At 44.2% G+C, this 27687-nt stretch overlaps 1 protein-coding gene across 2 annotated transcripts in view; it reads right to left on the bottom strand.

The window, feature by feature from the left end:
- Positions 1 to 27687, bottom strand: part of CCDC125 (coiled-coil domain containing 125) — a 1024365-nt gene that overhangs the window by 843716 nt on the left and 152962 nt on the right. Inside the window, exon 3 of one of the 2 annotated variants that reach the window (XM_069627541.1) lies at positions 7803 to 7861. The exons of the other annotated variant lie outside the window; for it this stretch is intronic. Within the exon in view, the coding sequence (XP_069483642.1) occupies positions 7803 to 7861 (59 nt within the window). The remainder of the gene's footprint in view (positions 1 to 7802; positions 7862 to 27687) is intronic. 2 annotated transcript variants of the gene reach the window in all.

Genomic DNA, 27687 nt, shown 5'->3' with positions numbered 1-27687 from the left:
CTTTCGATGCTACTATTCACCCTTGCTATCAAGCATATTGCATGCATCCCCATATTCGAGCGTATAGACAAGAGGCATGCAGTTTTACACCCAAAAGGTTCCCATATGACTGTAAGCAGATAACATGGTGGTATATGTCCGAGACCAAGAGATTAATATTGCCCCCATAATGATCACTGTGGCTGATTTCGGGATCGACTCTGGTCTGCAAATAAATTAGTCAAAGTAGGAAATATTCACCCTCACCTACAACACTAGGCCCACAGGGGAGACATGGGGTTTCAACTGGTGTCAGACAGTGGTGGGAAACCTGGGGATAAAGGTGGCCAGGGAAACTAAAACACTATATACTGAGAATTTTGCACCAACAAAATTCAGGGGATGTTGAAGTGCCCACTCTCAATGGTAGCCAGAATCGCTCTAACAAAAAAGATCAGACTTCCCCAAGCTACTGCACCTATTCCCGAATATACCTATTTGGATGCTTAACAGCTTTTTCAGGAAACTTATATCAATACTGCTCAAGGCGGGTAAGGCGAGCATGGTGGCATGGGCTCACCTGATTCAACAGTAGCCAGAGGGCAGTTTCGCCATTTCAGAACCAGCAGTCTACTACCTGCTAGTGATAGGACAGCCCTCTCACATAAAATTCTGATACGGGCCTGCATTGCATGGCCAACATGTAGCCCTGGAAAGAGCTATTGTATCCTCTGTGTTGCTGCAACCTAGAGTGTTGCACACACCCCAGACACACAAATCAACACGTACAGACAGTGTGGAACCTGCATAAACTTTATAGTAAATATGGACACACCCCACCACTTCCTGACAATATAGATAATATTCGGAGATTGAGTACTTCATTCAGCAAGGGCAGTCAAAAGGGTCTGGCTTGGCTTAGGATAGTTAAGATCAAAGGCTTCTTCAGAGGCAGCAATTTCATTTCACTTGCTGAGTTCAGAGATATGGCTGGCTCTACGTTATCCCAAATAATGCTGCACTGTAAACTACCCTCAGAAATGAAGGCTGTATTGACCACATTCCCTTTGTTGCAGCCAAGTGGTCCTCTCTTGACATATCTAACTTCTGGGGGATCTAATAGGAATGTCCTTTCTCAGTTGTATAACATGGCTCTGTGGTGGGAGTCTGCACCTCAATCGCGAGCTACAGCACTTTGGGAGGCAGCTTTGGGGTGGTCTTTAATTGTTTTCTGGAGGAGACGAGAATGTTCAGCAGAGACATAGTAGATGGAATTTAATTCCACAAGCAAAGGCCAACTACGGAAAACTGCCTGTCTCCTCTAGTAATGCAGTGGGATGAGAGAATTTCCAGTTGGTAAGTATGTGGAGAGCAAAGGGTACACGTCGGCTGATACATTTAGATCTTCTGATTCAAATACTGTGGTGCCAGACCATGTAGGCACTGCAAACCAGGGAAAAATCCATCCATGGTAAGGCACTGCCGTATCTATCCTCTTCCATCAACCACCAAAAACACTCGCACAGCTTTCGTACTGCCGCCTCCACCACCCTTGTGGCACCTCACCCACTCTCTGCTTCCGCTCTTTCACTCTTCTTGCTCTGCTCACTTGGAACTCTTTCCCCTCTGCTATTGTAAACACGGTCCACATCGATGTATTCAAAATCAAAATTCAAAGCCCGCCTCCTAGCTCGCTTCTGACCTATCCTCTTGACTCACCTCTCTAGCCTTACTACTTAGATCTTCCCTCACAGCTAACCTGACTCTTCCTTCTTTTTTTCCACCACACTAGCACTTAATAGTTTGAGGTCACAGCTCATCCTTAGCTGGCTAGACTGTCTACCTGCTGAAACTTACTAGTCCTAAATTTGTCCACCATATTGATCCCGGTATCTGTCCAATATACCCCTTCTCAAAACCTGGTCATCATGCCACTCAAACTCTCCCCATTAGAAGAGACTCACTGCCACCCATTTATCTGCTAGATTACCTTTTGTATGCTCCTTTGCGACCAAAAAAAAGCTTGTTTTCCTGTATGTATGTATGCAAATAAATTAATAAATAAAATAAAAACCAAGCACAATATTTTGAAACATACGAGTTGATATACCAGTGCCTCAGAAGAAATCTTTGACAACGCTGCAACAAAAGTGCTTGCATAACCTTAGTGGGAATTAACCAAGGCACCAAGGCCCAATGCATGGTCTGTTTATAAAAGAAAGGGGACAATGCAGCGTAGCGTCCTGAGACAGAAAAATGAAGATCGAGCTGCTTGATTTACTTGGTAAGCAAGTATTTGTTTCGGGTCCCAAATTACTCCAAGATAGTTGACTTTATTTGAGAATTTAGGGGATATCCCAAACAGATGGAGCAGAGTAGGGAATTTTTTTCTTTTTTTAAAAATGATTTTTTTAATTGATTTTTTTAATTGATTTTTGTGTTAAAAAAAAAAGATAATTGAGGAACAAATGAATAACATTTATCAAAGAGGAAGCAGGCGGGAACAATGGTGGGAAGCAGCAAATCCATTACAGTTGTGTGTCATTCGAAGAGTGGAACAGCCGAACCATAGAACGCTTACTTTAATACATGAATATTAACACATTCAATACCGTACATGATAACAATGAGTAAACATTCTAATGGCATATTAATGAAGAGTGTTTCTCTGAATTGATATATGTAATAAACAGATTCCACATCAATTAATATTTGACAAACGTGTCAGAAAGTGTGGCTGTGATCTTCTCCATGGTGCATACATGCCACAGTGTAGCCAACTATGCATATAATAAGGGAGCTTCCTTTGATTTCCAATTAGGTGCAATAACCAAGTGTGCAGCTATCAACATATGATTAGCCAGTGTGGCATACATTTCTCCCATGGTAAATACCTCGTGCTTGTCATCATCACCCAAAAGAACTGCCAAAGGACTTAAAGGAAAATGGAAGGCCGCTACTTTGTATATCATATTCATAATAACAGCCAGAAATTGCTTATCATTAGGGTAGTGCCACCATAATGTGCCAAGGATCCGACCTCTTACAGCCCCTCCAACAGTGTAAAGATGCTCCAGGATGCATCCTGTGGTGTGTAAGGGAACATCTATATATTATCTTATATGTATTTTCCATATTTGCGGTTCAAATATACTTCAAAGACGATAGTGAAATTTAGCAGCTCAATTCCTCCCATTGCTTCATATAAAAGAACAATACTTCTGTATTACTGTCATTCAAAATTGTATATATCTTAGGGTAGATTAGGGCAGATTAAGTGCTCCATTTAGTAGATGTTTGGGGCCCATATGCAATGTCTCTATTTTAGTAGGATTAAGCTGGAGTTTATCATTATTATGTTTGATTTCGACAAGACCTAACTAGAGTTGTGAAGAACTCTCATGGAGACTGGAGACCTTAAAGAGAAGTATCATCTGCATATGAATGTAATTGAATGTTATATTTGGGGATCATAGACATAAAGAGCAGTATGTAGACATTAAATAAAGGCGTCGAGAGAGGGGAGCAGTGGGGCACTCAACCAGTGACCAGTGTAGAAGATCAAATCAAGGGTTTGACCTCTACTGCCTCAGACCTTCCAGGAAAGGAAACTCTGGATACATGCCTAGGCATGTACAGAAAGCCTGACTAAATTAGGAAGTCATGCCAACAGAAAAGTATGGACTACCCTTGTCAAAGGGGCTGGACAAATCCAGCATCAACAATAATGACAAATGACCGATTTCAGAGTAATATAAAACATCATTCCAGAAAGAAAACAAAGCCATTTCAGTCCTGTATCTGTGATGACAAAACCAACTGAAATGAGTCCAGGATCTGATTATTTTCAACATATGCCTTCAATAGCTGTGCTACCATTTTCTCTATAATCTTAGCCGTTTAGGGAAGGCCTGCTATAGGGCGGTAGTTTCCCAACGTTACCTGGATCAAACAACGGTTTCTTGAGATGAGGAGTAATTAGAGCACATTTTAGGCCTGCTGAAACTGCCCCATGAACTAGGGATAAGTTGACAAAACTAAAAATGTATTCGGGTAGAACCAAGGAAGGATGCTTACTGACTAGTGCAGGTAAAACTGCCAGAGCTGGACCGAGTAGGTTGTAACTTCTGGAGTAGGACGAGAACATCTTCCTCAATGAATTACTATGGTGAAAATCAGTAAGAGGGTTCCACCGAGGTGTCTGAGGAGTCAGCATTTAATAGACGTTCTGGTATCGTCTGAATTTTATATATAAAGAATTATTGGAACTATGGTGAAAATCAGTAAGAGGTGTCTGAGGAGTCAGCACTTAATAGAAGTTCTTGTATCGTCTGAATTTTATATATAAAGAATTATTACATTCATTTTCTAAAAGGAGTGTTACATTTTTAGGAGTAAGCAAAACCGACTGGGGCACTAAAAGCAATTTTTTCTGTCATGGCCGCCGGGAAAGGGAAAACGGAGTCCGTTTTCCCTTTCCATGGCCGGCATTGGGAGCGGACGCGATGGGAACAGAAATGTTCCCAGCGCGTCCGCTCTCGAAAGATGACAGAGAAGAAGGTAAGTTGGGTTGGCGGCAGGGGGAAGGAAAGGGGAAAGAAAGAACATAGCAGAATCCCCAGTGGGGGACGATGGTAGCCTCCAACCGTGTGGAGGTGCGGAGCGGGGATGACCCCGCTTCGAGCCTCCACATGGCTGGAGGCTGCCACGCCGCCTGCCGTGGACAAAGGAGGCAGAAGGTGGGTGGGGAGGGCAGGGAGGTGGGAGGAAAGGGGAACAAAAAACAAAAAAAAAAACCTTACCCGAGTCCCGGCAGGGGGCAAAGGCAGCTTCTCTGCCGTGGGGAGGCTCGGAGCGGGGATGGCCCCACTTCAAGCCTCCTCATTGGCTGAGGGGCTGCCTCGCCCCCTGCCGTGGACAAGGTGGCTGAAATCCCAGCCGAGAATCGAGGGATTCTCGCCGGGTAACGACCCGGCGAGAGCCAATCAGAATGCGTGTTGCATTCCGCTTGACTCTCACCGGGTACTAATATAGCTAACATGGATGAGTCTCACCATTAAGACCCTTACCTTGCATTTGCTTCTCGACTGGATGCTGTGGTAAACCAGAAGAAGGAGTTGGAATAGGACTTAGCATGTTGAAAGATGTTTTAGTTAAATAATAAGAAAAATGCCTACCTAACCCTATTGCTATGAGGGTAATTTCCTACCTAATAAACTAAACTAAGAGTGCTCATCAATGTCCAAAACAATATAGTCCTCCGTACAAAAGCTACTTGCTATCTGGCACTACCACTTAGAAAAACCTAACAGACAAATAAACCACAGCATTAGCCTCTCCATTCGAGCTTTACCTGGTCAAACTACTTGAGATTCCTCTCAAAGAAGGTTTCTTCAAACGATCAAAGTTCGTACATTTTCACAATACAGTTCTACAGCCTTTTTTCAGGTTCTGAATGACAAGTCTTAAGTCATCACACACATCCAGTACTCTCTGTTCTTTAAAGGGAAAGTGGATTTTCTTAGTGCGATTTCACCACTTTTGGCCTTGTTTTTGATAGTCTTCTTGTTGTGGGTTTGAGCAATGGAATGCTCCAGGTTCTCTCTGTTACCAGTCTGGATCACCAGTCTGTACATTTATAGGGCTCCCCAAAGCTCTCTTGCTCTTTGATATGCTAAATTCAGCAGGGGTCTCGATTGGATGCCTGCCCGTGTCCAGTGTTCGGGTTTCTCAGGCTCCCGTAACCCGTTTGGCATCCCCATCCTTGTATAGCAATGTCGCTTGGTTTGCTAGGGCTCCTCAAAGAGCTTTGACCCTCTGATATGCTTAATTTGGTGCGGCCTTGCTTGGGCTTCTGCCCCTGTACAGCGTTTGGATTTTTTCGGGCTCCAGTAACTTGCTTGGCTTATCCAGCACTGCGGGACACAATTGATCACTCCTCTCCCTGGTGCTACCTTGTCGAGAGCGTTTCATTCCCTTTCTTGGTCTGGCCCGGCAGTTGTCACGCTTCTCAGGCAGAGGTCGGTGATCCGATCTCTCTGCTGTAGTCTGGCCGGCGTTGGTTAACTAGCCCAGGGCCCACCATGGCTTTGGTGTGGTCGCGCCACCAGAAGAGCCGGTCCTTCTACTGTCCCAGTCTCATTTCCTGCTCTGGCTTCATTGCCTCTCAGGACGCCAGCATTCCAGCGTCTCCCTTGCAATCTGCTCACTCTACACGCTACCGGTGGCTCTGCAGTCTAGCGTGGCTCCACCCTTCCAGGACGCCTTCCCGTCAGAGGCTCACCTCTGCATAGGAGTCTTTCTCCTCCATTCAAGGTTCCTCATCTTTTTATGTTTGTTGCCACAAACGAAAGGTGTGTGTTGTTCTGCTTTGACTGTTGAGTTCAGGGGAAATCCAGTATTACCTGAAGCAAAAAGGATTGAAGTAAAGTCCCTATTACCATATATATAGACAATGTATTCTTGATAGGGATTTCCTCATAGGAATGGGAGTCCTGGTCCCCTAAAGGGAGTCACTCCCATTGAGGTCCCACCATTACAGACCCCTAAGGAGGGTCTTGCTTAGGGACGGCTCACACCTCCCTAGCATCAAAAGGGGTGGCTCCCCTCTGGGGAGAATGGACGAATAGTCCAGATTAGTCACAATGCGTGCAAGGAAATATGGGAATAAGTAAAATGGCACTGTAATGCACGCACCCACTTTACTTTTATTGAATCACTTGTTATTGCATTAATCTTCATTAGTGTACTTGAAATTGTGCCAGCTGAAAAAGATTAATAACATTTTAAAATTCCCCTTTAAAGTTATTTCTCTAAAAGGTATCTTGCTTTGCCACAAACTATACTTTGAAAAGTAAAATCTCATGAAGAGTTTACCATTCCTTAACAATATTTCTGGAAATGTGATTTTTTTTTGTTCTATTAAAAAGTGCAATTTTCTATTATTCAAAATGCCCAATTGTGTTTGTTTGATTGACTGGAAGGAAGACATCTAGCCATCTTTAGGACTGATTTGAAGACCTATGTTGGGAGGGGGTGCTAGGAGAGAAATCTTGCCTCAACCTCATTCCAGGTCTTTTTCTATGGCCCAGATCAACCGGCAATGGTTATTTGACTTTCCATGATCCTGGGAGGTGGGGCGGTTAATAAGTAGTGGTAATGCTTGGGGGTTTCTACTCCTCTAACTTTCCAGTCTTCAACTGTTAAGGTCAGTTAGTGAAAAACTGCATAAGTAATTTATAACCGAAAATTTTATGTGCGGGATTCATGCATTACATAACACTCCACCTTGGCAATTTTAGGGTGGTTTACACATGAACAAAAACAGAATATGTTTGCAACAATGTTGAGTAACAGAGGCACAAAGGCATCAGGTTTTGTTAGCTATGCATGACTACTGTGAATGACTTTAAACATGTAATCAATAAAAGCAAATTATACCCACTACATGCATGCTTTTGGTAGACTGCAACAGCTTTCTATAATCAATGCCCTTTGCTACAGTAGAACATCCATGATGGGCTTATTTGTCATATTGCACAATATTATGTTCATTTAACTCAATCTCTAAAATGAAACATGCACAATGCCAAGTACCTACGGCAAGGCCAACAAATGGCATGTAAACGTTTCCAACCACTGGTTGTTTAGCTTCCATTTGAAAAAGTTATAGAAAGAATTGAGGGAAGAAAATCCCTTTAACAAAAAGATCAATGACCCAATGTTATTGTTATCTAATCTAAATATGCTATGAGACAAGAGGTGTACGCAAAGATGTTTACCAGTTTACAGCTGGCTTAATCAAGCAAACAGCCATCACTTACCTCTGTAACTTCTTGCAGCCGTTGTCTCAGTTCCTCATTTGACATTTCAGAGTTTGTATCTGTATGGAATAATCACATGTTGAATAAACAAACATCTACTTAAAACAATGCTGCTTAAAGCAAACATCCACCTGTTATGCATCACACCAGTATCAGTGTCACGCTTGCCCCTTCCTCTTTCTTCAATATGGATGGTAGAGATTTATGTGCCAATTCCCCCTTTTGCAAGGATGCACAAGGATAAATGGTGAAGATGGCCTCAGCCTGGTAATTCATTCTTCTAGCCAGTGAAGTTGCCAAGGGGTGAATTCTACAACCCTCAACCCGCTCAATCTTGGATGGGTAATAACCCTACTCTCTTAGTTTGCCTCTGCACTTGTCCTATCCCCCTATTCGGGATTTCTCCTACAATCTCCCTCTACTACCATTCCTCTTTCTCTGCTTGGACTACCACCCTCCCGCCCCCATACTGCTCCTAATGTATTTGCTTTCCTCTTGTACTAAAAAGTCTCCTAAAACGCTGCCTGCACACTGACCGCCCTCCTCTGAAGCATATCTTCGAAATCTTCTTGCTCCTCTTAGACTACTCCATCGACCTCCTCTGTTGTACCAACATTTGATTTACCAATCCGTGTCCCCCCACACTCACCAAACGGTCTCATCTAGGAGTTACTGGAAACATGCTGCTTGGATGGAGTAGTGGGATTGCACTCAAACAAACACTCTTATGCATCAATCTGTGATGATCAGCCCCTACCTACGGGCCAATCCAATGCTGCACTTCGAAATCTTCCTCCTTTGACAACTATCATGCCATCATCTACCACCTGCAAACCCTCCCGTCATCTCTTTTATACTTTATTTACTGAAATCATGGGGGAAAGAAAGGCAGCAAAAACAATGTCAAATAAATACAAAGACAGATACAGGCATACCCATTCCGAGAACAGAAAAGTAAACATGACTTGTAGTTCAAAATATCAATGCTGCAAGGAATCAGAAGAGCTTTGCGTGGGCACATCAGAGTTCTGCTGAAATTTGAAGATGCAAAGTCCAGAGGGACGCCAACATTGCTCTGTGGCGGCATTGTGTTATTATCATGCTGCAAAAAGCTCATTGTTTTTTTAATCATTATTATGGTATTTATTGAGCGCAGACCTACCTTCGAGAAGCAACATCGTGCTTTACAGAGGTATACACAGGCATCCAGATAAGGTGCGTACCAGGCCTTTTTACACATGAAAATCTTGTAAATACAATAGCTTTATTATTTTCCTGTGTACATTTACACACAGGTTTAGAGCAGAGGGCAGTGCAAACATCAGGTTACTTGCAAGAAACCAGAAGGCTTCATTAGATTTTTATCTACATGGATGTAATTGCAAGCTACCTCTGAAACAGAATTTATTTCTCTGAAACTTTTCAAAAAAAGAAACTGCACACTGTTAATGTTAAAGGACATTTGTACCGCGCACTATCACCACCGGATTGGTCCCCTGGCACTCTGGCGGCTCTGAAAGAGGGGCAAGGGAGGGTGAGTTAGTGGGAGGAAGCTGGATAAGTGCAAGAGAGCAGTGATGTGCTGTTGGCAGCCTCAGCCCGGTGGGCCCGTTGGCTGGGCCTGGGGTGTTTGCGGAAGGAATGGTTTCTTTCCATTCAGCTTCTGCTGTGTTGATGCTCATTGAGAAAACAGAAGCGCTGTGCATATTTATTTTCCTAGAATGTTAGGATTGTATAATTAATAAGATGGAAAACTAAGTTGTAATTGAGAATTAATATTTTGTAACAAATTATGCTTTTTTTCCCAGTCAAAGCAAACCAGTATTGCACAATAGTATTTTGAAGAGTTCCGGTGCTGTGTGCATAATCATGCGGAGGCACATCATTTTTACACTTAAAATTTAGTTTGCATCCGAATTATAAAAACAGTGTGTAAAATGATGACTACACAGTCTAGTTTACATTCATTCAACCTTGCAGTCAATGGGGTACATTACTATAAATAGTCAATGGCAGCAGAGTCTTTGATCAAGAGTGAGTGATTGTCATTACACCAGTCACAGGTGTTCTAGCCTCTCAAATCTTCAAGACTACAATTAAAACACCCAAAACCTGACTCTCCAGGAAGAGCAAGTGCTGTTAAAAAACAAACAAATGAAAGTTACATTGGTAATTGAAATAAAAATTCAGCAAAACCTGTCCCTGTGATAATCCAGATAGGTATTTAACTTTATGTAGCGCTTCATAAATGGTTTGTCCAACATCTAGGGACTGCGAATATTATACCTCAGTCGATACTCAGTTAACCAACCTCTGAAGGATGTTAGCCGGCTGAGCACTCGTTGCTGCAATCTGTGCGTGATCTGTAGGTTGCAGGTTAGAATCCCAGCAAGGCCAACTCAGCCTTTCATCCTTTTGAGGTCGATAAAAGAGTACCGACTTTGGTTTGTTGATAACTGTGACAAATATGTTCTATGTACAGCGCTTTGCAAAAGCGCTATATAAATAACCATTTGACCATTAGATTAGATATAGAATGGAGTCCTTGCCTCTCTGCATTGTTGTATAATAACATTGGCATACCATTAGGTAGTAATAGCTCCAGGAAATGAGGACTTTCATTAAACATCAAAAGACAATTCTGCTATCGAACCTCAAAACACACAATACAATCCATGTTTTCTATACTATATAATTGGCTAGGTTTTTGTGATTTCAACATTTAAATATATACAGGAGAGATCAAATGGCTAGACCTTAATGAAAGGTGTTTTCTGTGACAATGCAGAAAGCTGCTGCATAGTAATGATTCCCATACAGTTGTTGCACATGTCTGCTGGATGTCACATACATCTTACTCTCTTGTAAAGGTGAAAAGTCATTTTTACTCTTTTAAAATCATAGGGATAAGTGTTGTGGATATTTGAAGGAAAGGGGCACCATATTACATATGTTGTGGGATTGCACAAAGGTGAATGGCTATTGGAATGATGTTCTAGATGGGACTGACATGGTGTGGAATATTGCTTTTCCAAGAACACCTTTGGCTGTACTTTTGAAAACCCCAAATTGTGTTCGACATTTGGATTGTGTGACGTTGTGTTGGGTCACTAAAGTTTTTCTGGTGGCCGCTAGACAAATTTTGCATGTCTGGAAAACAAGAAAAAAGCCATGTGTTGAAGAATGGCTAGTACATGTGCAGCTCCTTTCGCGTTTTGAGAAGATCAAATTTGGCAAATTGCATAGAGATGAAGCTTTTAATGAACAATGGAGTGTTTTTAATGAATCTTATGTATAATATTTGGCTGGAGTCTGGTTGTTTATGTTCTATTTCCTTAAGAGTAGCTGAAGTGAGGAGGGTTGGGAGGGGGGGGGTTAGTGATGTGTTATGTTGTGCGTCTTGTGTTGGTATGTATATTATTGGTATCTTTGACAATATTGTATCAAAGCTCTGTTTAACATTTGAAAAATCCTATGGATATTCTTATTGTTTATGCAATCTGTTTTTGAGTTTATTGTAAGTTTGATGCTGATTGCCTATCCATTATTTTGTTGCATTGAAATGATTTGTTATCCTGAAATATAACCTTTGTTGTTATTTAATTGTTCAATAAAAGTTAAATAAAGAGGAAAACAAAAGAAAAAAGAATCATATTTACTCTCAAAGTTTAAAAACAGGGAGTAAAATACTGGAGCGCTTTACAAATGTGTACAAAAGAGATCCGAAAACCATTTCAGTATCACCAGGGTTGTTTTCCTCCTCCTGGTCTTCAAAATACACCTTGTTGCCAAAATCACAGTGAAGGATACACATTTAGGCACATCTTTTTCGAAACCCTTAAATCCTCCCAATAAACACCCCATAGGGTTCATCAGTAATTTAACCGCTGTGATCAATGGTAATTCCTGTAGTAACTGGGACCAGAACTGGGCTACCATGTGACAGCACCAAAACATATTGAAAAAAGATGCATCATGGTGAGAACATGAAGGGCGTGTTGCAGTTTTGGTGTGCATCAGTTTATAACAAGAATATCTGGAGACCTTCTGAGAGTAGCAACAAATTCTCTTCCACTGTGTGTCTGAGTAAAATATACACTTGTCCTTCTCCCACCTAGAGTGGGCTCCATTCACGAGAGACTACTCTACTGCAGCACCATCCTGTAAATCGATTAAACAAATCCTTTTACCACCCCCAGCATTCACCATGTATGCTAATCGTGGTTTGGAGAGAGAGGTTTGTCTGAGAACACCACTGCTCAAGCACAAAGTGCTTGTAGTATATGTAAATACTGAAACATCAAGGCATGATCCAACCCCAAGATATTTTCAAATGTCTCTACAGAAACAGATTTGTCCTCCAGAAACATATCCCTCAACCTACAAATACCATACTGGGACCGGATTTAGAAACTGCCAGGTTGCAGGTGGTGCTAAGCTCTTTTTTTTCAAATTTGATTTTACTAGATTTTGACATAACATATAAACCCAGCATTTCAGTGCAAAATAATAAGAAAGACATTTGTCTACATCTGGATCATAGCATCATGTCACATCAACATTGCTTCCCTCTTCCTCCCCCAATCTCCAAATACAGTGTGCTACGACATGTTCCTCTATGCATCTTTGTCCACAAAAAAAAAAAAAGAAAAAGAGAACATCATACAACCGGATTTGTGTCCTTAGCATGTTCTGTAAGGCAGTGAACGAAGGGTGCTCGAGTCACCTGCCTGGGGATTCTCTTTCCTTTGGGTCTTCAGTTCGGGATCTCATTCTGTAATAGAGTTGACTGTCTATTTACGTTTGCTGTGGTTTTGCACAATATGGATCAATGTTGCTTTGCGGTCTGGTGATTGGGTATATATTTGTGAACGAAGTCTTGCCACAGCGTTTCGCATTGTGTGGATCTTCCATGAAGACCGGCAGTGATCTTCTCCATGACATAGATGTTAGTCGCAACATTTACCCATTCTTTTTTGCTCGGGGCTACCTCTGCTTTCCATAATGACAAGGGATGCTCGGGCTGCCAACAGGAAGGGGATGATTAAACCCCTTGCTCTGACATGCATAACTTCATTGGCCTCTAACCCAAACAATATCAAAAGAGGCGTTTGTTCACGTTGGATCCCTTCGATGTCCTTGTTCCACCCTAGAACTTCATCCCAGAACACCTCCACTTTGGCACATCCCCACCACATATACCAGTAGTTAGCGATTTGGCCACACCGCTGGCAACATTGGGGGCTCATCGTTTGGTACTTTTTGCACAGCCTATGGGGATTGTATTGCCACCTGTGGAGGAGTTTAACTGCATGTAGCTTAGACTGGAAGGCGATTGATACCTTTGGGATTCCCATACATATCCTAGACCATAACTCAGGGGTACTTTCCATATTCATGTCAGTTTCCCATCTCTTCCTGAGGTTGGTTGTGGAGCTCTTCACTGCCTCTATCAAAGTTTTGTAAATGGCTGAGATTAGACCCTTAATGTTCGATAGAGTATCGAGAAGCTTCTCAAAGGGAAAAAGGTCCCTTTGTATCTTTTTTTTCCATGGTTCTCTCAACATTATACCCTTCAGTTGGAGGAAGTGAAAAACTGGAAGTTTCCCTATATTTAGGGCACTTTCGAGGTCTGTGATTGTGATAAATGTTCCTTCTCTCCAGAGTTGGCCCACCCTCTTTAAGTTCGCTTCGAACCATGTTTGGAACCGTGCATGGTCTGGAATTTCCTCTATAACTCCTGGTGCCCAGATGTGGCTCAATGGGGATGGCCAGGTTGTGATGTTTCGCATGTGCGGGCTGTCCTTCCAAATTTCCCAAATAGTACCTAATTGGATGTTCCCGTATCCTGCGCGTCAACTTATCCTTCGGTACTCAGAGCTACTCAGATAGGGTGACAGGGGTGAAGTAGAAGTTATTGAGGTCTAGCCATTGTAAGTGTGTATAATTCCGCAAATGTGGTATTAGTATTCTTAATTGTGTCGCCATGTAGTATTTTTTGAGATCGGGCAACCCAACCCCTCCTTTTTCCTTGGGTAGCGTTAGCACATCATATGCAATTCTCGATTTCTTCCCCTGCCAGAGGAATTGCAAGATGGCCTTCTTGACCTCACTAAAGAATGTTTTGGGTATTTTGATTGGGAGCATTTGGAAGGGGTATAAGAATCAAAGAAGACATACCATTTTAATTGCATTCACCCTCCCCATCCATGAGATCGTAAGGTTCTGCCACTTCTCTAAATAAACTCGAAATTTCTCAAGTAGTTGAGGAAAATTAGCTTCATAAAGGCCATCCAGGAGATTGACCAGGTTGATCCCCAAGTATCTTAGAGTGGGTTCCCCAATGGTTAGTCCCAAGGTTGCATAATTCTCTTTGTCGCTCAGTGTGGGTTCGTGAAGGGGGAATAGGATGGACTTGTTCTTGTTGATTTTGTAGCCCGAAAGAAGGCCATAGTGTTCTATCAGGTGTATTGCTCTGGGGATAGATGTTAACGGGTTGGTGATGTGTAACAGTAAGTCATCGGCATACAATGCTCTCTTATATTTGCCTCCTTTGATGGAGATCCCTGTTATCGATTGTTCAGCCCTAATCTTTTGTGGCAGTGGTTTGAGCGATAGGGCGAATAGTATGGCTGATTTGGAGACTCCTAATGACTTGGGCTTCCTCAAGGAGGCAGAGTTCCTCTCTTTTCTGCCTGGATAGAATAATCTGCTCCTCCCTTCCCTCTATGGCTGTTCGGGCCGCCCAGTTTAAGCATGTTATCTCTGCTCTCAGTTTCTTTTCTATCAGGGTCCTCTCCCTCTTCTTGTTGGCACCTTCTCTGATTAATACCCCTCGCCAGATCGCTTTCCCTGCTTCCCACATAGTTTTTGTAAGTACTTCCCCAGTATCGTTCACCTTAATATATTCTTCTATTTCGGTCGTCATTTCTGTAAGAAAGACGGCGTCTTTCCATAGTGACTCATTTCAATGCCATTTTTTCCCGCTACGTGGAAGTGTACCCAGCTCTAATTCCACCATATCGTGATCTGATCAAGTGATTGGCTCAATTGTCGAGCAAGCCGTCACTGCCATGAGTTCTTCTGAGATGTAGATGTAGTCAATTCTCGTGTATGTGCCGTGAGGTGCAGAATAGAAAGTGTAGCCCATAGTGTCTGGGTGTAGGGCTCGCCACGCGTCTCAGTCTATATGTCTGCATCATTCCCATTACCGCCGCTCTACCAACATCGGCCGGTTCCGGGGGATCAGGAACTGCATACTGCCTGTCTTTTTTGGTGTCCGCCCATAAACTGAAGTCACCTCCAACGATTATATGGCCCTCGGCCTCAAGCATTATTTTCGACACTGTGTGTTGTATGAATCCAGCCTGTTTTACATTTGGGGCATATAGTGTTGATAGTGTAATCTTTAGACCTCTTATGGTTCCTACTAACAATAGGGTTCTCCACCTCTACGTCCATCCAAGTCTTAGAGGCCTTGAATTCAATATCTTTTTTCACTAGTATCCCAACTCCCGCCTTTTCTGGAGTCCCAGTATTCGGCTCCCAAGCTGGGAGGGATCACCTTTCGCTCCTCACCCCTGGCGTATTTCATCTCCTGCAGAAAACGAACACCCACCTTAGACCTCCTGAATTCTCTCAAAACCATGGACCTTTTCATGGGGGGAATTAAGCCCCTTGACATTAAGTGAGCAGATCTTCATGGGAACGGCCCCTGAAACATTAGAAGTCCCTGCCATCACCCATCAACAAGTTGTCTCACGTATATTCGTGACTGTGGCAGATCTGTGTGTTATTTGTGATTGTAAAGATCCACTTTTGCAGAGTTGCATGTTAGGGAGAATTCTCTTATAAGGCTAATTTCCCAAACCTAGTGTGTCCCCCAGCAGCTTTGCTGGATTTTTGGGGTTTGTTTTTTTCTCCTGCTAAGAGTGAGACTCTTTTCCTCCCACTCTTAGGCATGATTTGAGGTATGTCTTTGACTTTGTATGTGCTTATGGGCTATGGGGTCTTTTACTCCATAGGGTATCACCTATTTTTTGTGTATGTGTTACACAGCACCCTCAGTGCAGTAACACATGGGTGTCATAGTGACCCCCAAACATAGACTCCATACCCTGGGACTGACTGTCTCCCAGGGCATGTAAAGTCACCATTGACTTTACTAGTCCCAAATGGTGAACAGAACCAGTACAAACCATCATATTGTGGAAGTACTGGAAGGATTAATTCGATAGCCTCTGGGTCTGTTTTCAAGGGGGCACTGTCCTGTCCCCCCTTGTCGAGTTTCTGGCTGGTGGCAGTGGTTACCATGCAAAATATTCCACCGGAATATTCCCTATGGGATTTTCCCATTGATATTAAACGCACCACTTTTTGGTGCAATGTTAAAGATACTGCCGGTTTATTTATTTAATATTAAATCAACGGTTGGGTCTTTTTGCCAGAACTCTTTTCTAAAATGGCGTTTGTGTCCGTCTCTGTAACTCTAACTGTCGAGCCCTTTGTTCCACTTTTTGGCGGGCTTCTCCACAGAAGCCCTCCAAATGGTGCCACTCTGTCTGGGTTCCACAGGATGTGTGGGGAGGGGAATTGGCACCTTGGACTGCGTTGCCTTAGCAACTCAAGTCACACTCTATTCTGATTGGCCCAGTGGTGAGCCGCCCGGCTCACCACTTAGCATGTTTGAGTGACAGCTAGGCTGTTGAATGGGGGGATGTTCTGCATAAAAGCAGGGCCTTTGGGACTGGAACTTCAGAAGTCGCGACAGGACCTAAGAATCCGAAGAGGGAAGAAGCTGAGCCATCTGCTACGACGACACCAATGGTGGAGCCCTGCTGCAACGACCTCACCACTTTCCCGACGACAAGAGGAGATCTTCTGCTGGAAGAGTCTTCTCCCCCTGAGCTGGTGGGATCAACCAGTTCGCCCCTTTCGCCTTCCAAAGACGTCTCTTGGTCGAATCGCCCGTGCCAAGCACCCCGGCGGCCGGATAGCCAAGCTTCACCACTTTGACCGCAAATAAAAGGAACGCACCTTTTACCGACGAACTCCGCGGCTGGTCTCTTCCCTGGGCAGTGCAACGACTACAAGTTTCCTCCTCGACGAGATCTTCTCTTCCCCTGGTCAGAACCATGACTTGCATCCACTTTCAAGAACAACTGCCGCCGTTGGAGCTTCCTCTCTCTTTAAGGTACTGTGTTCCACCTGGCCTCCCTTTCTTCGGATTGCTAAAGGTGACCCTTAAATCCTTGGCTTTCCAACTGAGTTGGCTCCAGACCTTCTAACCTTCTAACTTTACTTCTTGAATCACTTTTAATTTTAAACCGTGTGATCCTGGGCACATTTCACTTTGCTCCATTTAAAGTGGGCCTGGCCTATGAACTTTGGCTCTACAGTGTATACTGCCTTCACTGACTTGCTTTGGACTTAGAAAAGTGTTGGGAACGGTTTTCTTTTTATGCTCTGCCTTTTTCTCTCCCTTTAGTTTAACTATTGGTGTGCCATCTAGGTTACGCACTCACATCTGTTTTAACAAATAGTGATGTTTTAACTCTGACTTGTCTAATAGTTATCAAGGGATGTGTTTATACATTATCTGACTGTCTTTTAACTTGCTTTTGATTTAGAGTGCTAGTGTATTACCTAAAGTGTTTTTAAATAAATAATTATATACTTTTGGTCAGTGTTTGCTTGTTCCAATGTGTTTTTGGCCCTATTGTGTACTGCCTTACTCTTCTTGAGAGAAGTCTGACTGCTCAGCCACAGCTACTAGGTAAATCTGGGTGGTGCAGACTGCTACCAATTGGGTTTACTGCTTACTCCTGTAGTCTTAATCTTTTTGCAGTGTTCGCCAAGGGAGCTGCACAGGATTCTGCCTAACACTGGTGTACAGCGGTGGGATTTGTATTGAGTATACATTTTAGAGTGCTTCTAAATAATTTGGTGCAACTAACCACAAAGCTTAGCACTAAAAAGCTTATTTTCTAACATGGAAAGTTACAGCCAGGAGTCCCTTTCTGCAAAAACTGCTGATTGTTTAAGAGTTCTTTGTAGACATAATGATCTTCCTGTAAAAGGCAAGAAAATGGAACTGATAGAAAGATTGTTAGAGAATCAAAGTCTGGGTAGAGGTTCAGAGGAGCCTACCTCCCCAGCAAATGTAAACCACAGTCATGAGGATGATATGAACCAAAGTAATGATAGTATTGTTGTAGAGTTAGAAGAGGAAGAGGAAACTAATGTAACTGTTCCCACTGGCCCTCTGCCTGCTCTAGCACCTCAGCCTGTGTCTACTGGACCTTTGTCAGGTCTCACATTAAGACCTGCATTCATTGAGATGGATAAAATGAGACTTGAATTAGAATTCAAAAGAATTAGTGCCCAATCTGAACAAAAGCACCAAGAACTAAGGCTCAGAGAAATGGAGCTCAAGCATGAGCTAGAGATGAAGAAATTGTCTGTGGAAAATTCTTCTCTCCCTGGATCCTCTAGGAGTTCCAATCCCAAAAGACCCTGGATGCCTAAAGAGATTGTGGGTATGTATAAACCTAAGTTGATGTGTTAGATTGGTTGGCTATGTTTGAGTATAATCATGGGCTCCATGACATAACAGGGAATCAGTTGCTTCCTTGGTTGTTCTCTAGGTTCCCCCCTGTTGCATCTGATGTGGTAATGGAGTTAGGGGAGGTGGATTGGATGGACTATGAATGTGTGAAGCTAGCTTTAATAGCTAGATTTGGAAAGACCCCTTCCCAGTACCTTAAGAGGTTTAGGACCCTCAAAAAGCATGATGGTACCCTTTGGGCTACCTGTGTGAGTGAAAGTTTGAAGAACTTAGAGGGATGGATTAAGGGTTACAGAGTGAACACTTATGAAGGAATGAAAAATCTTGTTATGTTGGAGTCAATTTATGATGCCTGCTCTCCTGAGCTCAGACAGCACTTGGCTGATTCAAAGGAAATAGATTCCAAGAAGCTAGCTAAGGCTGCTGACTTGTGGGTTGCCAACAGGGCTACTCACAAGGATTCTGGGGTAACTCAGAAAAAGGATGAGGGAAAACGCCTAAAAAGGACTCCAAAGAGAATTCCAATAATTCCAATTCCAAAGAGGGCCCCAAACAGCACCGGAAGGAGGTCAGAACAAGCCACCATTCCAGAAAGCATTTGGAACATGCTATGTTTGTAGGGCTACTGACCATGTGAAAGGGGATCCCAGATGTAAGGGTAAACCTTAAGGGATCCACACTGTCTCCTTAGCCTTCACTCCAGAGGAGGAAGTACAAATGGCCAGTGGAAACTTTCTATTACTGGCTGATAAACCCATAGGAGTCTCAGTCAGTGTTTCTTTGGTGTCCCGGGGGTTGTGGGAACAACAGAATCTAGATACCTATAATTCTATCCCAGATAATACTAATGAGTATTTTAAGGACAGTGTCCAAGTGAATGGTCAGGAGACTACTGCTATTAGGGACACTGCAGCCAGCATAACTGTGGTGGATTAATCTTTTTTCAAGGCAGAGGATGTTGCTAAGGCATCCAAACGCCTCACCAGGTTAGCTGCAGGGCCTGTGCAGATGCTTCCCCAGTTACCAGTGCTCATCCAGTGCAACAATATGGCTGTGAAGATACCCGTCAGTGTACAATGTGAGGTACCAGGAAGGCTCTGTTGGGAAATGACCTGAAATCTCTTGGAGTAGTGTCACACACCCCCAGACCTCCTAGTAAAAGGTTACAGGAGCTAACCAGACCTGCAAGGGAAAGAACCATGAGAGGTACTCCCAAGGAGATAAGAAAAGAAATAACTCCTACTCCACTGGAGTTACTTTCTGCTATAGCTAAAAAACAGAATCAAAGGGGCAACCCAAGACTTCTAGAAGGAAACTAGCAGCAAGCACTCCAGTGCTTCCAACTAGGACTTCCCCTAGGTTGTCCAAAGTTACACCTGTAACTCCACCTCCAGCTGAGGCTGAGAGGGAGGTACAACCCTGTGTGGTTGAACTAGACTCTGAAGAAGAGCTAGTAGAAGGCCAAGAACTTATTGGAGATCTGGATCCTGTTGACCATCCTGAGCTGCAGTCTTTACTGGCAGAAGGTGGACCCAACAGGGCAGACTTTAGTAAGGGACAAAGAGAATGTCCAACTCTGGAAGGTCTTCGCCACCTGGCAGCTCCTCAGGCTGATGGGCAAGAGCCTGGGAAGTATAGGTTACACTGGGAAGATGGCCTCTTCTACAGTGAACCGACTGAGTCTGCACCTGGAGACTACAAGAGACTTGTAGTACCTCAAGGAAACAGACTCCAGTTCTTGCAACTAGCCCATGAGGTTCCTTTGGCTGGTCACTTGAGTTCAAGAAGACCAAGGAAAGGCTCTCTCTCTACTTTTATTGGCCAAAGATGGGGGCTGAGGAAGATAAGTTCTGCAAGAGCTATCACACCTGCCAAACTTCTGGTAAGAGTGGTTCCAAGAATGTGGCACCTTTAGTGCCTCTCCCAGTGGTGGGAGTCCCATTTGAGAGGGTAGGAATTGACATTGTTGGTCCCCTTGATCCTCCAACCTCCTCAGGAAACAGGTTTATCCTTGTTGTAGTAGACCATGCTACTAGGTACCCTGAGGCAATTCCTATGAGGACTGTTACAGCTCAGGCTGTGGCTAAGGCCCTCCTTGGTATTTTTACCAGGGTTTGGTTTCCTAAGGAGGTAATCTCTGACAGGTGGTCAAATTGTATGTCCCACCACATGAAAGCCTTGTGGAAAAACTGTGGAGTTACCTACAAGTTCTCTACCGCCTACCACCCACAGACAAATGGGTTGGTTGAAAGGTTTAATAGAACAATGAAGAGCATGATAGGTGCTTTAGAGGAACCCCTTAAGAGAAAGTGGGATCTTCTACTGCCATGCCTTCTCTTTGCTTATAGAGAAGTCCCTCAGGAGGGAGTAGGTTATAGTCAATTTGAACTTCTTTACGGCCATCCAGTCAGAGGTCCATTGGCCCGGATTAAGGAGGGGTTGGAGAGTGCTCCTTCCCCCAAGCTAGTAGAGTGACTGACTACGTTATAGGACTCCGGAGGAGAATGTCACAGATGATGGCTACAGCTAGTGATAACTTGAAGGCTGGTCAAGCTTTGGTCAAGCATTGGCATGATCAAAAGGCTAACATGTTGAGTTCACTCGTGGAGTAAATCCTAGCGTCATTATTCATCAGTGTGATTGGCCTGTATGAGGCGCATTGTTCAGGGTCCTTGTCTGGTTTGGGAATGAGTACTGTTAGTGTTTCATCCATGGACGGAGTACTGCCCCCAGTTTTTAGGAATTAGTTGAAAAGGGTGGTGCGCTGAGGGGCCAGGATATGGGCAAATGCCTTATAAAACCACGCCGTGAGGTCGTCGGGACCCGGCTCCACGCTCTTTAACGATTTTATTTCTTTAGTAGTTTCCTCGGTTGTAATTGAAAGCTCTAGGGCATCCAGCTGCAAGAGAGGAGGGACTTTTTTTATAGATTGCAGATAGTGTGTTTGGGCCTCAGGCTCTGTGGGGGAGTCTTGCCATGATCCCTCTATGGTGTTCGACCAAGATTTCTGTTTTCTCTCCCTCCGCATAGCGAAGTACCCCATTTAGCCCCCCGAGCTTTTTAATATTATTCCTCATGTGGACCTTATTTAATTTATAAGCTAGCAGTCGGTTCGCCTTATTGCCATTCACATAGTAATATTGTTTGGTGAATGCTCGTGCCCTAGCTGATCTGTCAGCTAAGTGGATCTCTGGTGCTACTTTTGCTTTTCTGAGGTCCCTACCCCTTTAGTAGACTGGCGTTTTTTAAATTCCCTTTCCAGTTCCTCCACTCGCTTTTCTAGTTTCATCTGTTAGAGCTGTTTTGTCTCCGTACCGCTGCGGCGCTAATGAAGACCCCTTGCAACAATGGCTTCATGGTGTCCCAGAGTGTGGCTAATGGACATTCCCCTGTACCATTCTCCTTAAAATAGTGTGTAAGGGCCTCAGCTATGTCATTACTGATCACGGGATCTTATAAGATGGAGTCCTGGAGCTTCCAATGTTTCTGGGGATGGAAGGCCTTGGATCCACAAGTCCACCGTGACCAGTGCGTGGTCTGAGAGTACCCATGGGAGAATTTAAACCCTCTCCAGGCAGGGGAAAAGAGCGGCGGACATCAAAAGGATGTCTATCCTAGCAAACCCTTTGTGTATGTGCAAATAAAAGGTGAAGTCTTGAGAACTCATGTTGCTCAGCCTCCATACATCCACCGTTCCTGTCTCCCTCAGAAATTCGGCTACGCCCATAGCACGGGAGAAGTCTGCCCTTGTTGGGGGCAGAGATTTATCACTTTGTCGGTCTGGGACCAAGCTGAAATCACCCCGATCATAAGGTGGCCCTCCGTAAATGTCAAGATGGATGGGATCATTTTGTGTAAGAACCGATCTTCTGTGCTATTTGGACAATAAATGGAGGCAAAAGTTAAAGGTTGCTCAAGGAGGTACCCTTTCACAAGCAGGAATCTATCCATGGGGTCCCCACTTTACAGAGATTCGTGTTACGGGGACATTCTCGGTAAGCAGGAGCGCTACGCCTCTCTTCTTCTCCCCTGCTGTTGTGAAGAAGCGCTTTTTAAATCTGTTGAAGTTGATGCGTTTTTCATCTACCTCCAGGAGATGCGTCTCCTGAAGATTTACCACGTCTGCGTATAATTGGGCTAATCTCGGTTCTACTGACTTCCTCTTGCCTGGGTATTTAGACCCTGCACATTCCATGTTAGGAACTGAAGTTTTTTTTTTTTTTTTTTTGCTTTTATCAATTTTATGATTTTGCAAAATGATTTTCTCTTCCTTTCTTCTTCTTTAGTTGCTCTTTATTGATTTATCTGTTTTGAGTCCATTGCTTTTAGACGTTGCACCTGACTAGTCGGCCGAGCTCACTGTGAGTTGCTCCGTCTCTTGTTTAACACATTCGTCCAAGGCGGCTTTTAGGATTTTTGCCGTTGCTAGGGACCATGAAGATTTTGAGACACTCATTAGATGGGACCACTACACTTCTTCTTCAAACAAAGACAATGGATCAAGTAGAGGGCCGAGGAACGCTCCTCTCCATTTGATAGTTTTAGAGCAGTTTAGCATGTGTTTCACTGACTCCTTTTCTGATGAAACTTTGCACAGGTGACAATGGTTTCTCGTAGAGAGCCCCCTGATGGCCCGAACTTCGTTAGTTGGCAGTAAGTTCAGCCTTGCCCTTAGGAAAGTTGAGCGAAGAGCTCCGTCTGGAAATCTTTTGATGATTTCAGTTGTGGCATGCAATTGTTTTGCTTGAGGAGGGAGATGCACCAGTAATTTGTTTTTTTCTGCAATTGTTTGGGCTTCAATCCAGTCTTCTTGGTCCATTTTCTTTTTGACTTTGGTTGGATTTTGAGTCAGTATCTCTTCTGTGCATGCAATGTTAGCCAGGCTTGTTCTTTGTTTGGTCGCCCATGCAGTCAACATCTTGCAGCTATCGTTATTAATTTCCATTTTTATCAGGTTGTATATCGGTGGAGATTCAGACATGAGCACTTTCCTGAAAAGGGCCATTTCTCCTGCCTCTTTTACTGCTTTCAGGGAGCATAGGCCCAATTCTCTTCTGAAAGCTCCAGAGTTTTTGTCCGCCAGTTTCCTTAACATTTCTTCGGCGTCTTGTTGATATAGAGCAAATCTGTGGAATCTTAGCCATGACTTGTATCTTTTTTGTTCTTCCAAGAAGATTTTCTCAGCATCGTTTTTAAGTTAATCGCTTGCCTCTTCAGTTTCCTCAGTTCTCGCCTTTTAATGACCAACTCCCTGTTGTTGTAACGCTCACCTGATTCCCGCAGAGGCGCCGGTCTTGACTGGGTGAATGCCGTATCTTCAAAGGTGATGTGTAACACACGGTTGGCTCTTTGGGCTGGACCTCTGTGCACTGTATGTCTGACTCGAAGAGTAAGATGTCTGCAGATAGGAAATATGGGATTAATGAACTGGGGTTATTGGGTGCCTCTCTCCTCTTCCCTTTCTCTTCTCCTGTAGAACCCCAAAGGTTAACGCCCTCACCTTAGGTAAGTGAACGCCGAGCTCTCCATCTGCCTCGGGGCAAGGTGCCGTAACCAGTTTCTTCACTGGATAAGGGTGCAGGCCTCTTGACCTCAGAGGACTGCTGTCCGTCGTTAACTGCACGAACGGTAAGTTCTGGGCACTTCAAATGTCTTAAAAGTCTTTTGTAATGATATCTCTTGTTTTGCAGGGTTCCGGCAATGGCGGATGGCGGGCTGAGGAGAGTTGAGGATCGAACCCGCGTGAGGAATAGAAGTGCCTGGAAGCACGTAAGTAAGCGCTTGTAGCCTGCTTCACGATGCGCACTAACTGTCCCTTTTATCTTGCAGGTACAAGTTCGGAGCTTTAGAGAAGCTGAAGGGTGCTGGAATACCCACTGGATTCGGCGTGGGAAGGAGTAATGGCACGTGAGTAATAAAGTTGCACAATGTCTTTAAACGCACCTTCTTTTGTCTTTCAGATGCGGGATGCAGCGCCGAAGGCCTCCGGAGCGTGCAAAGAGCTGGTAAGCTTTTGTCTTTCAGATGCCGGAATGCAGTGCGAAGACCTCCGGAGCATGCGAAGAGTAGGTAAGCCTTTGTCTTTCAGATGCCGGAATGCAGCGCGAGGCGTTGGTGACAGCCGATGGACCAGGTAAGAGATGCGCTGCCACTGAAGACCGTAGTGCTAACCTGTTCTTTCTTTGTCTTTACAGGTGCTGCTGAAGACTGGATTCCAGGATGGTAAGCCTTTGTTCCCTTAGGCCCAGGATCAGAAGCAGAAGACACGATGAGCGTTCTGCTGCAGAGAATGCAGAATAACCCAAAGCAAGATTCATCCATCGGGTGTGGTTTAAATAGCCTCCTGTAGTGCTTAGGTGTCTCCTTCCACAGCCACACCTAGGTAAGAAAAGAGTTCCTGCTTTCCAGAAGAGTTCCAGTGTTCTGAACCTAGGGAGTGGCTCCTGCCCCACCCAACAGGAAAAGTAGTCCCAAACAGAAGAGGATCAGGGGTTCAACTGGCAGGTAAGTAAGCAGCATGGTCTGCTGCAGGTAAGTCCACCCAAGCATTATAAGCCCGGCGCTTCCAGCGCTGGGACTGGGCATCTTTATGAGCCTGGTGCCACTGGCGCCAGGACAGGGTCCAAAAGGTCCCAATTGGGACTGGCTGGCACTCGGAACCGGGGTTATGGGTCTGCTTCCAAGGGAGTCGGGCAAGTCCTGGTCTTTTGGAAGCAGAGATCATGACAGCAGCCCCCCTCAAGGCCCCTCCCAAACCGGGCTTCTCCGGGGGTTTGGGCTTGTTAGGAAATGTTCGATGAAATCTTTTGATTAGATGAGGCGCGTGGACATATTCTGCAGGTTCCCAGGATCTTTCTTGGGGACCGTAGCCTTTCCAGTCAATCAGGTAAAATAGTTTAGATTTGGAGATCTTGGAATCCAGGATGCTTTTGACTTCAAACTAGAGTTCTCCATCAACTAGAATAGGTTTTGGAGATGTAGTTAGTCGGGTTTGAGTTTGCACGGGTTTTAATAGAGAGAAGTGGAAGACCGGATGTATCTTCATGTGAGGGGGCAAGTCCAACTTGACCGCTACTGGATTTACTATGGTAGTGATGGAATAGGGACCAAGGTATCTTGGGTTGAACGTGCGTTGTCCTTTTAGAGGTAGATATTTGGTGGATAACCAGACTTGATCTCCTACTTGATATTGGGGGGCTTCCTTCCGATGTTGGTCTGCTCCTTTCTTGTATTGTTCTTTAGCCCTTTGAAGGTGAGAAACGGCTTCCTTAAAGGCTTGGGTGATTGTAGAATGCAGGTGGTCTACTGCTGGTGTTCCAAGATCTTGGAGTGGATCCAACTCCGAGGTCCGAGGGTGACTACCGTATAAAAGAAAAAACGGGGTCTTCCCAGTTCCCGAGTGGACAGAGTTATTGTAGGCATATTCGGCTATCCAAAGGATATCTTTCCAAGATTTTTCAGTTTGTTGTAGCATGCAGCGCAAATACTGTTCCAGTGTTTGATTGGTCCTCTCGGTTTGTCCGTCGGTTTGAGGGTGGTGGCTGGTCAAAAGTCTCACATCAATTTGAGCCGACCGACAGCAACTTCGCCAAAAATGAGAAATAAATTGACTACCTCTATCCGAAATTAGAACTGAAGGAAAACCGTGCAGTCGGACGATGTTTTCGAGAAATTCTCGGGCCAGAGTTGCTGCTGTTGGTAAGCCTTTGAGTGGAATGAAATGCGCCATCTTGGAGAATAGGTCCACGATTACTAGGATCGTATTGTATCCGGAGCATGGAGGTAGATCGGTGATGAAGTCCATAGAAAGCGTATGCCAAGGGCGAGGCGGGATGTCAATAGGGCGTAAGTGGCCGGCTGGTTTTTCCTTTTGACTCTTGTTTTGGGCGCATACTCCACAGGACATTATAAAGTCTCTGATATCTTTTTTCCAAGACGGCCACCAGAAGTAGCGCTTGATCTTTTCCGAGGTCTTGGTCATACCGGGATGTCCTTCCATTAAAGAATCGTGATAACAAGAGATTACCTTCTTCTGTAAATCTGTGCTGGGCAGGTATAACCGTTCTTGGAAATATAATAGGTTGTCCTTCACCGTAAAGTCCTTTCCCTGCAGATGCCAATTCTGTATGTCTGCTGGTGTTACCAGTAGCCTGGCTTTATCCTCAACTTCCTCTATGGATTGTGTGGCGATTACACCTAGAATTCTTTGTTCGGGAATGATAGGTACAGGTTTAGGATTGATCAAATGTTCTTCCACTCCCATCCGAGAAAGGGCATCAGCTTTACCGTTTTTTGTACCAGGTCGATAGGTAATTATGAAGTCAAACTCGGCAAAGAATAGTGCCCAGCGGAGTTGCCTAGAGGATTGAGCTTTTGCGGTTTTCAAATATTGCAGGTTTCGGTGATCTGTAATCACAGTAACAGTGTGTCGGGCCCCCAGAAGATAATGCTGCCAAGCCTTAAAGGCGGACTTGATAGCTAGAAGTTCCTTATCAGTAATAGTGTAATTGATTTCAGGAGGCGAGAATTTGCGGGACCAAAATGCCACGGGATGCAACTGATTGGTTACTGGGTCCTTTTGTAATAGAACTGCCCCCATGGCAAGGCTCGAAGCATCAGTTTCAACGATGTAGGGGAGTTCTGGGCGAGGATGTTTTAAGATCGGTGCAGAGATAAATCTAGTCTTCAAATTCTGGAAAGCTTGTTCCGCCTCGGTAGACCATTCAAAACGTTTGTTTTTCTTTAACAAGGCAGTGATGGGCTGGACTATTCGAGAGAATTCGGGGATAAACCTGCAGTAAAAGTTAACGAAGCCTAACATGCTTTGAACACCTTTTACGGAGGATGGCGATGGCCATTTGAGAATTGCATCAACCTTCTTTGAATCCATACGCACTCCGCTAGGTGATAATATGAATCCCAAGAATTCAACTTCAGTCACGTTGAAAACACATTTTTCCAATTTAGCGAAAAGTTTGTGTTGACGCAATCTCTCGAGGACCATTTTCACGTGTTTCCGATGTTCAGTTTCCGATGAAGAATAAACGAGGATGTCGTCAATGTAAACAACAACACACACATCTATGAGCTCTCTGAGGACATCGTTCATAAAATATTGAAAGGCGGCCGGGGCATTGCAAAGTCCGAAGGGCATGACCTGATATTCAAATAGCCCATACTTGGTGCGGAAGGCCGTCTTCCATTCATCGCCCTCTTTTACTCGTACCAAGTGGTAGGCTCCTCTAAGATCCAGCTTTGTATATATGCATGCTTTTCTGACTTGGTCCAGGAGTTCAGGGATCAAAGGTAACGGATATC

Source organism: Ambystoma mexicanum, chromosome 6p (genome assembly GCF_040938575.1).
Source record: "Ambystoma mexicanum isolate Mex_15411 chromosome 6p, UKY_AmexF1_1, whole genome shotgun sequence".
In the NCBI taxonomy this organism is placed as follows: domain Eukaryota; kingdom Metazoa; phylum Chordata; class Amphibia; order Caudata; family Ambystomatidae; genus Ambystoma; species Ambystoma mexicanum.
This window is presented reverse-complemented; position numbering and strand designations above follow the sequence as displayed.